Below are 12,811 nucleotides of genomic sequence, written 5' to 3'. Positions count from 1 at the left end.
AAGAAAAGAAAAAGAAAAATGGAGCAGAATGAAAAAGCTTCTAAGTACCCCTAGAGTTATGAGATTCCATGATTCCTTTGTGTTTTTGGTAGACTTTCCTTTCTGGTCTTTGACTATTTCTCCCCTTAGTTAGAGGCAGTATTGTATAAAGTTTAAGAAAGCAAGTCCCGGAGCCAGATTTTCTGGCTTTGAGTCCTGGCTGTGCCATATGCCAGTTGTGTGCCCTTTTAAGCAAACTGTTTAACTTCTCTGTGCCTCAGTTTACTTGTCTGTAAAATGGTGATGATAGTAAGAATAAATATGTAATAGGATTATTGTAAGATTAAATGAGATATATAAAATATTTTAGGATAGTGCCTGGCACAATGTAAGCACTCAAAAGTTTCAGCTGATTATTATTATTATTGCCTGTCTCCCTGTTAGTTCTTTATTTATTTCTTTCTTTCTTTCTTTTTTTTTTTTTTGAGATGGAGTTTCACTCTTTTGCCCAGGCTGGAGTGCAGTGGCATGATCTCAGCTCACCACAACCTCCTCCTCCTGGGTTCAAGTGATTCTCCTGCCTCAGCCTCCTGAGAAGCTGGGACTACAGGCACGCACCACCATGCCTGGCTAATTTTTGTACTTTTAGTAGAGATGAGGTTTCACTGTGTTGGCCAGGCTGGTCTCAAACTCCTGACCTCATGATCCGCCTGTCTTGGCCTCCCAAAGTGCTGGGATTACAGGCGTGAGCCACCTGGCCTGGCCCGTTGTTCTTTTAATATCCCCCCCCACTTTTTTTTTTTTTTTTTTTTTTTTTGCTATCTCCCAGGATTCTGACATAATAAACTCAACTCAGAGTAGCTTAAATGGTAAGAGGATTTATGACTTCAAATATCAGGAAGTCCAGAGATAGGGAGGGTCCAGACTGACTAATTATTGTCTAATCATAGCATCAAGGATGCAGGCTCCAGCCAGGCATGGTGGCTCACATCTGTTATCCTAGCACTTTGGGAGGCCAAGGCGGGTGGATTGCTTGAGCCCAGGAGTTTGAGACCAGCCTGGGCGACACGGCGAAACCCTATCTCTATTACAAATACAAAAATTAGCCATTCTTGGTGATGGGTGCCTGTAATCCCAGCTACTCAGGAGGCTGAAGTAGAAGGATCACCTGAGCCCCAGAGGTTGAGGCCTCAGTGAGCTGTGATCATGCCACTGTACTCCAGCCTAGGTGACAGACTGAGACTCTGTCTCAAGAAACAAAAACAAAAAGCCTGGGCGAGGTGGCTCACGCTTTTATTCCAGTCGCTTTCATAGGCTGAGGCAGGCAGATCACCTGAGGTCAGGAAATTGAGACCAGGCTGGCCAACATGGCAAAACCCCATCTTTACAAAAATACAAAAATTAGGCCAGGTGCGATGTCTCACGCCTGTAATCCCTGCACTTTGGGAGACCAAGGTGGGTGGATTACCTGAGGTCAGGAGTTCACGACCAGCCTGGCCAACATGGAGAAACCCCATCTCTACCAAAAATACAGAAATTAGCCAAATGTGATGGCACATGCCTATAATCCCACCTACTCAGGAGGCTGTAGTAGAATCGCTTGAACCCAGCAGGCAGAGGTTGCAGTGAGCCAAGATCACACCATTGCACTCCAGCCTGGGTGACAGAGTGAGACTCCGTGTTAAAAAAAAAAAAAAAAAAATAGCTAGGCATGGTGGTGCATGCCTGTAATCCCAGCTACTAGGGAGGCTGAGGCAGGAGAATCACTTGAACCTGGGAGTTGGAGGTTGCAGTAAGCCAGGATCTCACCACTGTACTCTAACCTGGATGATACAGTAAGACTCCATCTAACCCGGCGCGGTGGCTCAAGCCTGTAATCCCAGCACTTTGGGAGGCCGAGATGGGCGGATCACAAGGTCAGGAGATCGAGACCATCCTGGCTAATATGGTGAAACCCCGTCTCTACTAAAGAATACAAAAAACTAACTGGGCGATGAGGCGGGCGCCTGTAGTCCCAGCTACTTGGGAGGCGGAGGCAGGAGAATGGCGTAACCCTGGGCGGTGGAGCTTGCAGTGAGCTGAGATCCGGCCACCGCACTCCAGCCTGGGCGACAGAGCCAGACTCCGTCTCAAAAAAAAAAAAAAAAAAAAAAAAGACTCTATCTCAAAAAAAAAAAAAAAAAAAAAATGATAGCTGCAGGCTTATTTTCTCTGCTTCCCCATCCTCCATGTGTTGGCAGGGTGCTGCCACAGTCCAGGTATCATCTGCATAGAAGATCACCTTTGGTAGAAGATACCTGTTTCTTCCAGAGGCTTTAAAAAATTTTTAAATAAAGTAGGAAACCCTTTCCATCCAATAAAGTCCCTTTGTGTCTCACTTGTCCCTTCTAAAACCAGTCACAAAAATGAAACAGAATTACCACAATTGGTTTAACTAATTAATATCCATCTCCCAGGGATTGGGGATAAGATCTCCTTCCCTGATCATGTATTCTTAGGGGAAGGCAAGTGCCAAAAGAAATCTGGGTTAGATCAATGAATGTGGAAGAACAGGGAAATCTGGGGAGGTACCCTTTCCTCTGCTGCTTCATTTTTCTCAGTGTAAGAATTACTTTGTTTTATACAGCTCTTCAAGAGGCCGGTGGTCTCAGTAGAATGACTGACTAAATTTTTTTTGAGACAGGTCTCACTCTGTTGCGCAGGCTGCAGTACAGTGGAGCGATCTCGGCTCACTGCAACCTCTGCCTCCCAGGCTCAACTAAGTAGCTAGGACCCCAGGCGTGTGCCACCACACCACAAAATTTTTGTATTTTTGGTAGAGATGGGGTTTGCCATGTTGCCCAGGCTGGTCTTGTACTCCTAAGCTTGAGCAGTTCACCTGCCTTGGCCTCTGAAAGTGCTCTGATTGTAGGCATGAGCCAACATGCCCCGCCAACTGATCAAATTCTTAAAAGTGGGTAGTTAAATCAGTCTTGTTTTATGGGTAGCTATAAGAACCTAAAGTTCAAGTCTTCCTGTTTCTCCAATGAATGAGGGAAGCCATGTGTCTCCGTAAAACTTGAGGTTGAATATGTGACCATATTGTGCAGATGAAAGATCATTTTTTGTTTGCGTTCATAGTATTTTGGCTGAGAAACAGTGCTTGTACACTGAAATTATTCCAGGTATCCAGATAGTTGATCTTTTCCTGACCCACATGTGAAGGAGAGCTGCAAAGTTGTCATTTTGATTTGACGAAATACATCCATTTGGTAATTAAGGCCCATCCTTGAAAAAGAAACAAACCACTGCTGTGCCTTGCACGGTGGCTCAGGTCTGTAATCCTAGCACTTTGGGAGGCCAAGGCAGGTGGATCACTTGAGCTCAGGAGTTTGAGACCAGCCTGGGCAACATGGCAAAACCCTATCTCTAAAAGTAATAGAAGAATCAGGCTGGGTGCAGTGGCTTACACCTGTAATCCCAGCACTCTGGGAGGCTGAAGTGGGTGGATCACCTGAGGTCATGAGTTCGAGACCAGCCTGGCCAACATGGTGAAACCCCGTCTCTACTAAAAATATAAAAATTAGCTGGGTGTGGAAGCAGGCACATGTAATCCCAGCTACTTGGGAGGATGAGGCAGGAGAATCACTTGAAACTGGGAGGCAGAAGTTGCGGTGAGTGAGATCGCCACTGCATTCCAACCTAAGTGACAGAGCAAGACTCCATCTCAAAAAAAGAAAAAAATAAAAGAAATAGAAAAATTAGCCAGGCATGGTGGCACATACCTGTAGTCCCAGCTACTTGGGAGGCTGAGATAGGAGGATCACCTGAGCCCAGGGAGGTTGAGGTCGGGCCATGATCATGCCACTGCAGCCTGGGTGACAGAGTGAGACCCTGTCTCAAAACCAAAACCAAAAAACAAATAAAAACTGCTTTATAATTTTTTATATCACCTTCTCTTTCTGACAAAGAAATTTGAGGCTATTTAAGCTTGGAGAAGAGAAAAATACTAAAGGCCTATCATGTGATAAAAGATGTAAACTTAATTTTCTGTGTCTCTAAGACTGATTTAGGATCAAGATTGAAGCAGTTCATAATTTATAATAGGGAGCAACTATACAACAATTAAGACTATTTCATAAATAGTGAAATGATCCTGTTTCAGTTTTCCCAGAGATTAGCAGGCCTTTCAGAAAATTACAAAAATAAATTCTTCTTTGGGGAATAGGGGAAGATTGTGGGAGGTCAAATCTAAGAACTCTTCCAGTATTGACTATTATTTAATGAATTTTTTGTTTTTTTGAGACAGAGTTTTACTCTTGTTGCCCAGGCTGGAGTGCAATGGCACAATCTCAGCTCACCGCAACCTCCACCTCCCAGTTTCAAGTGATTCTCCTGCCTCAGCCTTCCGAATAGCTGGGATTGCAGGCATGCACCACCATGCCTGGCTAATTTTGTATTTTTAGTAAAGACGGAGTTTCTCCATGTTGGTCAGGCTGGTCTCTAACTCCTGACCTCAGGTTATCCATTCTCCTTGGCCTCCCAAAGTGCTGGGATTACAGGCGTGAGCCACTGTGCCTGACTTTTTTTTTTTTTTTTTTTTTTGAGATGGATTTTTTGCTCTTGTTGCCCAGGCTGGACTGCAATGGCACCATCTCAGCTCACCGCAACCTCTACCTTCCTGGTTCAAGTGATTCTCCTGCCTCAGCCTCCCGAGTAGCTGGGATTACAGGCATGCACCACCACACCTGGCTAATTTTATATTTTTAGTAGAGATGGGGTTTCTCCATGTTGGTCATGCTGGTCTCAAACTCCCAACCTCAGGTGATCTGCCCACCTCAGCCTCCCAAAGTGCTGGGATTACAGGCATGAACCACTGTACCTGATTTTTTTTTTTTTCAGAGACAGGATCTTGCTTTGTCACCCGGACTGGAGTGTAGTGGTGTGGTTGTAGCCTACCGCAGCCTTGAATTCCTGGGCTCAAGTGTTCCTCCCACCTCAGCCTCCCAAGTAGCTGGGACAACAGGCATACCCCACTGCACCCAGCTAATTTTGTTTTTTTTTTTTTTTGTAGAGAGGAAGTCTCACTATGTTGCCCAGGCTGGTCTCAAACTCTTGACCTCAAGCAACCTTCCCACCTCAGCCTTTTGAATTGCTAAGATTATAGGCATGAGCCACTGCACCCAGCACTATTTATTTATTTATTTAGAGACAAGATCTTATTCTGTTGCCCAGGCTGGAGTGTAGTGGCAGAGTCATGGCTCAATGCATCCTTGATGTCCTGGGCTCAAGTGATCCTCCCACCTCTGCCTCCTGAGTAGGTGAGACTACAAGTGTGCACCACCATGTCTGGCTAATTTTTTTTTTTTAAATTTTGTAGAGACAGGGTCTCACTGTCTTGTCTTGAACTCCTGGGCTCAAGCAATCCTGCTGGCTCAGCCTCCCAAAGTGTTGGGGTTACAGGCATGAGCCAACACACACAGCTCCCAATTTTGATCTTTATTAATGTTTCCTAGCCAAGAGATAGGGAGAATGCATGTGCTCAGTTTTACTAGTACTTCAGACTGAAGAGAATTGAGGCTTGATTTACCCACTGTGGGGGGTGGTAATACATACATACATACTACATACATAAACAAAGTCCCATGTATAGCAAATGATCCATGAAGGTCTGTAGGTTATAACTGTTTTTATAGTAGCCTTTAGTTACTGAAGCAGATAATTCTAAAGTGGAAGTTTGTATCAGTTTCTTTCAATACTTGTAGCCAGTTTCTTCTAATATTTTTATCTTTAAATTCAACTTTCAACTATATGACTTTTTTTTTTTTTTTTGAACCAGAGTCTTACTCTTGTCACCCAGGCTGGAGTGCAGTGGTGTGATCTCGGCTCACCGTGACTTCCGCCTCCCAGGTTCAAGTGATTCTCCTGCCTCGGTCTCCCAAATAGCTGGGAGGCAATTGAGTGCAATTGAGCCAGCTTGCTTAAGATAAAGGAAAGAATTTAAGGCTGGACACAATGGCTCACCACCACGCCAGGCTAATTTTTGTATTTTTAGTAGAGACGGGGTTTCGCTATATTGGTCAGGCTGGTCTCGAACTCCTGACCTCAGGTGATCCACCTACCTCGGCCTCCCAAAGTGCTGGGATTGCAAGTGTGAGCAACTGTGCCCGGCCGTCAACTATGTGACTTGGCAATTGTGTGAATGACTCTCTGGCCCTCTAAAGAGAATTTACCTAAGTAAACCAAGTCTCCAGGCAGCTACTGAAGAGTCACCACAAGGTGAACAAAACAATGATCTAACCCCCTCAGCCTTCTGAGTAACTAGAACTACAGGCACATGCCACCGCTCCCTGAACCCAGGAGTTTGAGGCTGTAGTGAGCTATGATCGCATCACTGCACTCTAGCCTGGGTGACAGGGTGAGATCCCGTCTCAAAAAAAAAAAAAAAAAAAAAAATCACAAAGCAATAGCCTGGCAGACCATCTAACTTATGTCAGGATGAGGCTACCTTTGCTTCTTGAAAGACTTTTGGGTCTTACCCTTTAAACTGATTTAAAAGAGAGAAAAATATCTGTTGTGACAGTTTTCTTGAAGCATTGCTAACCATTTGTCTGTTTATTTAATTCTGTTTCTAGGGCTTCACTGGGAATAGATGTGACATCTGGGAGAGTTGCCAGTAAAGGAGGGAAAGAAGTCTTTAGGGTTGAAGTACAGTCAGTAACCTGTATAAGGAGAAACCTCTGCAAACTATTGTTGGAGCTAAACGTGTTTGACTTGAGCAATTGAGGACATGAATCTGTGTATGGAGTATCAACTTCTGTTTCTTAGTGTGTGGTTGGAGAACTGTGTAGCCTTCATTACAGGATTTCCCAGGTAGTGATAGTAAGTGATAAAGAAACAGCCATCCCTGCACTATAGATACTCTATCACTGGCAGACAGTAGATTGACTGAACCCAAATAGTGTATAGCAAAGTAAAGATTCTTCCTCCAGGGAGGGACCCAATTTTTCCGAAGGAGAGTTGTCTACAAATTTCTCTTCTTGTTTTTTCAGCTTGCTTAAGATAAAGGAAAGAATTTAAGGCTGGGTGCGATGGCTCACGCCTCTAATCCCAATACTTTGGGAGGCCGAAGTGGGAGGATCACTTGAGTCTAGGAGTTCAAGACCAATTTGGGCAATGTACCAAGACTCCATCTCTCCCAAAAAAAAATCTTAAAAATGAGGTGGACATGCCGGGTGCAGTGGCTCAAGCCTGTAATCCCAGCATTTTAGGAGGCCGAGGTGGGCGGATCATGAGGTCAGGAGGTCGAGACCATCTTGGCTAACACGGTGAAACCCTATCTCTACTAAAGAACAGAAAAAAATTAGCCGGGCATGGTGGCAGGCGCCTGTAGTCCTAGCTACTCAGGAGGCTGAGGCAGGAGAATGGCGTGAACCCGGGAGGCAGAGCTTGCAGTGAGCCGAGATCGTGCCACTGCACTCTAGCCTGGGGAACAGAGCGAGACTATGCCTCAGGAAAAAAAAAAAAAAAAAAAAAAAATTTAGCCGGGCATATGCCTGTAATCCTAGTTACTTGGGAGGCAGAGGTGAGAAGATTGCTTGAGCCTGGAAGTTCAAGGTTGCAGTGAGCTATGATTGTGACACTGCACCCCAGCCTGGGTGACAGAGTGAGACTCCATCTAAAAATATATATATATATTTTTATAGGATTTTATATATTCTATAACCATTTAAGCTTTGTCTGATTTTACTTCTTTTTGAAGGGAGAATAGCTTGAAGTTGGTAACAGTGTTGTGGGTTTGTGGTAGCTGTGAAAGTTCTTCCTTGGGAAAGAATATTCCTTTCTAGTAGTCAATAGAGCTCTCTAATTTTCTTCTTGCTGGAGAGAATCTAATGGGTGAAGTGACTGAGCCAGAAATGTGAGCAAATTTCTGTAGGGAACAAGGGGAGAAAATAAAGTGTCAAGAGGGCTCATACTACTTTGGAACTGAATCCTGGTGAATCTCAAAATAATTATGCTGAGTAAAAGAGTCCAGACAGTGTGATTGATCCCATTTATACAAAATTCTAGAAAATGCAGACTAATCTGTAGTGTCAGAACAGATCAGTAGTTGGCTTGGGGTAGTGGGAAGGGAGGAAGAGATTACAAAGGGACATGAGGAACCTTTGGGGCATGATTAATGTGCTCACTGTCTTGATTGGGGTGATGGTTTTACAGGTGAATGCATGTGTCATAATATAAAATTATACATTTTAAATATATGCAGTTTATGTCAATTTTACCTCAATAAAGGTTTTTTGTTTTGTTTTGTTTTGTTTTTAAAAGAAATGAACCCAGAGACAGCATTTATTAAATAACTGTTTTCTGGGTTATAGGAAGGCTGCTGGAAAAAAATGTACCCATGTGAAATATAAGTCCTGTGTATTTATTAAGTATGGATACATACCTCATGCTTAATGCATTTGATGTTTCTTTAGGAGTCCATAGAGGCCACTGTATTCTATTGAAGAACATGTCTAACAGTAACACTACTCAAGAGACCCTGGAAATAATGAAAGAATCAGAAAAAAAACTGGTGGAAGAATCTGTAAACAAAAACAAGTTTATATCTAAGACTCCAAGTAAGGAAGAAATTGAGAAAGAATGTGAAGAGACCAGTTTGCGTCAGGAGACACAGGTAAAGATTGGAAGTGCATTATATGTACACTTTTTTTTTTCCTTTAGAGACAGGGTTACAAAGCTCTGTTACCCAGCCTGGAGTGCAGTGGCACAATTAGGGCTCACTGCAACCTCAAACTCCTGCACTCAAGAGATCCTCCCACCTCAGCCTCCCAAGTAGCTAGGACTATAGGCATGTGCAACCACATCCAGCTAATATAAATATTTTTTTTTTGTAGAAACAGGGTCTCTCTATGTTGCCCGGGCTGGTCTCAAACTCTTGGCCTCAAATGATTCTCCTGTCTTTGCCTCTCAAACTGCTGGGATTTTTGTAGGTGTGAGCCACTGTGCCCGGCCAACATTCTTTATATCTGAATAAAAGTGGAAATGTGTAAGAATCAGTCACTTTTAAAAACACTTGATTCTCTTTAAAAGCTCCAACTTCAGCTCTCAAAATAAAATGTTCCATTTTTGTCATGTAGTCCACAATGAAGTCTAAAAAGGACAGTAAAATTCCTAATCTGTTTGGGCCTGAGTTCACTGGTTCTTGCTGCATTTTGACTTTTTTTATTACCAAAAAATAAACTGTATACAAATACATATTTAACAAGTCACAAAATGACTCATACAATAAACTCTTAAAACTTGAGCTTCCTGGCTTTACACACAGTGTTAAATTCATATCCTGGTTGTGTTAAAGCAGTCAGCATTTTTCTGGGTCAGAAATAGCCTCTGAGCTTGCCACTTGGTAAATGTGAGTAAAAGGAATTTCACTCTTTGTTTGCCATGTTGTTTTTCATCCAAATTCATACTGTAGTACAGAAATGATGGTAGTAGATAGTTAGCCAAACTTCCTCACGGGGTTCTTCTTTGGTTTCTGCCTGGCCCGCCCAAACTCTGAGCCTCCTCTCATCTACTTGTTAGAGCCCTTCCTCTGTGGTCACTGCTGGTTTCTTCTGTTACCCAAGCCCAATAAATCCTTTCCTTCGTGCCCAGGGGTGAAAACTGATTTTATTATAAGTCAAGAGACAATTAACACTAGCAAGAAGTTAGATTAAAACACAGGAACAGGCCGGGCGCGGTGGCTCAAGCCTGTAATCCCAGCACTTTGGGAGGCCAAGACGGGCGGATCACGAGGTCAGGAGATCGAGACCATCCTGGCTAACCTGGTGAAACCCCGTCTCTACTAAAAAATAAAAAAAATTAGCCGAGCGAGGTGGCGGGCGCCTGTAGTCCCAGCTACTCGGGAGGCTGAGGCAGGAGAATGGCGGTAACCCGGGAGGCGGAGCTTGCAGTGAGCTGAGATCCGGCCACTACACTCCAGCCTGGGCGACAGAGCGAGACTCCATCTCAAAAAAAAAAAAAAAAAAAAAAAAAACACAGGAACAACAACATTTTAGAGGATCTGGAAACTTGAAGCATAATTTTTCTAGACAATTCAATTCACATAAGGCTTGTCCTCTTTAAAGATTAAAACAGCAATAATATAAAGGAATGACTTAAAATTAGACAGCTCTCTGAGATATTTTGTTCTCTAGCTGCCTGCTTTTCTACTGTTTTTCCTCTTACAATTCACCAGTCTCTGCTCTGGCTGTTTTTCTTTCCATTATTACATGTGAGTTGTCATTCCCTACCAATTCTACCAGAGTTTGTGGAGACAGTCTGCCACTGTTCCAGCTCTACTTCCAGCCTCCACTGATACAAATAATGAATTTTAAATATTCGGTACAGATAAGTGATGAATGTTTCATTATGTACTGTCATGTTACATGAAAGATAATAATTAAATGAACTTTTGGGTCTAAGTTATTCTATTCTTAGGACACAATTAAAAATGGTGTTCTGAATTTCTGTTTTGTGTACTTGAAGCTAGGCAGAAAAGAAGGGACATCTATAGATTTTTTTTTTTTTTTTTTTTTTTTTTTGAGGCTGAGTTTCACTCTTGTTGCCCAAGCTGGAGTGCGATGGCACAATCTTGGCTCACTGCAACCTCCGCCTCCCGAGTTCAAGCAATTCTCCTGCCTCAGCCTCCAGGATAGTTGGGATTACAGGCACCCACGACCATGCCCGGCTAATTTTTTGTATTTTTAGTAGAGGTGGGGTTTCACCATGTTGGCCAGGGTGGTCTTGAACTCCTCACCTCAGGTGATCTGCCTGCCTTGGCCTCCCAAAGTGCTGGGATTGCAGGCGTGAGCTACTGCACCTGGCCCCATCTATAGGTTTTATATGCTTTATGGACACTCACTTAGTTTAAAAATGTCTTCAGGCCAGGCGCAGTGGCTCGTGCCTATAATCCCAGCACTTTGGGAGGCCAAGGTGGGCAGATCATTTGAGGTCAGGAGTTCGAGATCAGCCTGGCCAACATGGTGAAATCCTGTGTCTACTAAAAATACAAAAAATTAGCCGGGCATGGTAGCGTGTACCTGTAGTCCCAGCTACTCGGGAGGCTGAGGCAGGAGAATTGCTTGAACCCAGGAGGTGGAGGTCACAGCCAAGATCATTCCACTGCACTCCAGCCTGGGTGACAGAGTGAGACTCCGTCCCACCCCCCCCCCCCCCACCCCCCCCCCAAAAGGAAAAAAAAAAAAGTCTTCACCTGGAAATACAAATACAACGTGTTGGGGTTTGGAAGGGGACCTGCCTCCTCTGACTTGACTCCTTTTGCTGCTGATAGAGCAGGTGGAGCTACTGCTGCCATCTACTGGAGCTCATGTTCCTTTTGCAAAGTGCAGTCTTGTCAGCCTCCCTGGATCCTATGGAAGAGTACCTTAAGAAGCGTTCTACTCGCTATTCATTTCCCAACATACCACTTACACCTTCATCAGCACTAAAAATTCTGCTTCTGAGCCGGGCATGTGGCGTGTCCCTGTAATCCCAGCTACTTGGGAGGCTAAAGCAGGAGAATCGCTTGAACCCGGGAGGTGGAGGTTGCAGTGAGTCAAGATTGTACCACTGCACTCCAGCCTGGGTGACAGAGTAAGACCCTGTCTCAAAAAAAAAAAAAAAGAAAAGAGCATGGCCAGGTGCAGTGGCTCATGCCTGTAATCCCAGCACTTTGGGAGACCCAGGTGGATCACTTGAGGTCAGGTTCAAGACCAGCCTGGTGGATCACTTGAGGTCAGGAGTTCGAGACCAGCCTGGCCAACATGGCGAAACCCCGTCTCTACTAAAAATGCAAAAATTAGCTGGGCCTGGTGGCGCATGCCTGTAATCCCAGCTACTTAGGAAGCTAAGGCAGGAGAATCACTTGAACCCCTGGGAGGTGGAGGTTGCAGTGGCCTAAAATTGCACCACTGCACTCCAGCCTGGGTGACAGAGTAAGACCCCATCTCAAAAAAAAAAAAAAAAAAAAAAAGAAAAAGCATTTCTGCTTCTTCTCTAGTCTTCCCTGGTTTTACACCCTGAAAGTCTCCCTAAGAACCTAAGTGGTCCTTTCAAAGAAGTCCCTGTTACGAATTGGATCTGAAAAGCTTGGGGAAAAGGGACGTTCATGATATATAATGTATGAGATATATCCTTGGGATCAGCAAGTGAAACTCAGAACATCTTTTGCATGGAAACAATGCTATAAAATGCAGGTTCTGAGATTCTGTTTAGAATGGGCAAGTCCTCAACACATACTGAACTTAGGTCCTGTGTCCTTTTTTTTTTTTTTTTTTAAGATGGAGTCTCGCTCTGTCACCCAGGCTAGGGCACAGTGGCGTGATCTTGGCTCACTGCAACCTCTGCCTCCCAGGTTCAAGTGATTCTCTTGCCTCAGCCTCCCAAGTAGCTGGGACTACAGGTGCGTGCCACCATGCCTGGCTAATTTTTATATTTTTAGTAGAGATGGGATTTCACCATGTCAGCCAGGCTGGTCTCAATATCCTGACCTCAGGTGATCCACCCACCCTCAGCCTCCTAAAGTGCTGGGATTACCCGAGCCCAGCCAGGAATGTCCTGTAGCCAACTTGGAGGCCAGGCACAATGGCTCATGCCTGTAATTCCAGCACTTCGGGAGGCTGAGGTGAGTGGATCACAAGGTCAAGAGATTGAGACCATCCTGGCCAACATGGTGAAATCCCGTCTCTACTAAAAATACAAAAAAATTAGCTGGGTATGGTGATGCGTGCCTGTAGTCCCAGCTACTCAGGAGGCTGAGGCAGGAGAATCTCTTGAACCCAGGAGGTGGAGGTTGCAGCGAGCCGAGATCGCA

At 44.3% G+C, this 12,811-nt stretch overlaps 1 protein-coding gene across 6 annotated transcripts in view; it reads left to right on the top strand.

Moving 5' to 3' along the window:
* R3HDM2 (R3H domain containing 2) overlaps positions 1 to 12,811 on the top strand; it is a 137,974-nt gene that overhangs the window by 68,765 nt on the left and 56,398 nt on the right. For 5 of the 6 annotated variants that reach the window (XM_026454643.2, XM_026454646.2, XM_026454648.2 and 2 more), the window contains one exon: positions 8,436 to 8,635. In XM_026454643.2, the coding sequence (XP_026310428.1) occupies positions 8,436 to 8,635 (200 nt within the window). Of the gene's footprint in view, positions 1 to 6,811; positions 6,832 to 8,435; positions 8,636 to 12,811 lie in introns of those variants that run through there. The other variant, XM_023210709.2, reaches the window with a different exon arrangement.

The sequence above is a fragment of the Piliocolobus tephrosceles genome, chromosome 10, assembly GCF_002776525.5.
Source record: "Piliocolobus tephrosceles isolate RC106 chromosome 10, ASM277652v3, whole genome shotgun sequence".
NCBI lineage: Eukaryota > Metazoa > Chordata > Mammalia > Primates > Cercopithecidae > Piliocolobus > Piliocolobus tephrosceles.
The sequence above is the reverse complement of the archived record's forward strand: the minus strand, read 5'-3'. Positions and strand labels throughout refer to the sequence as shown.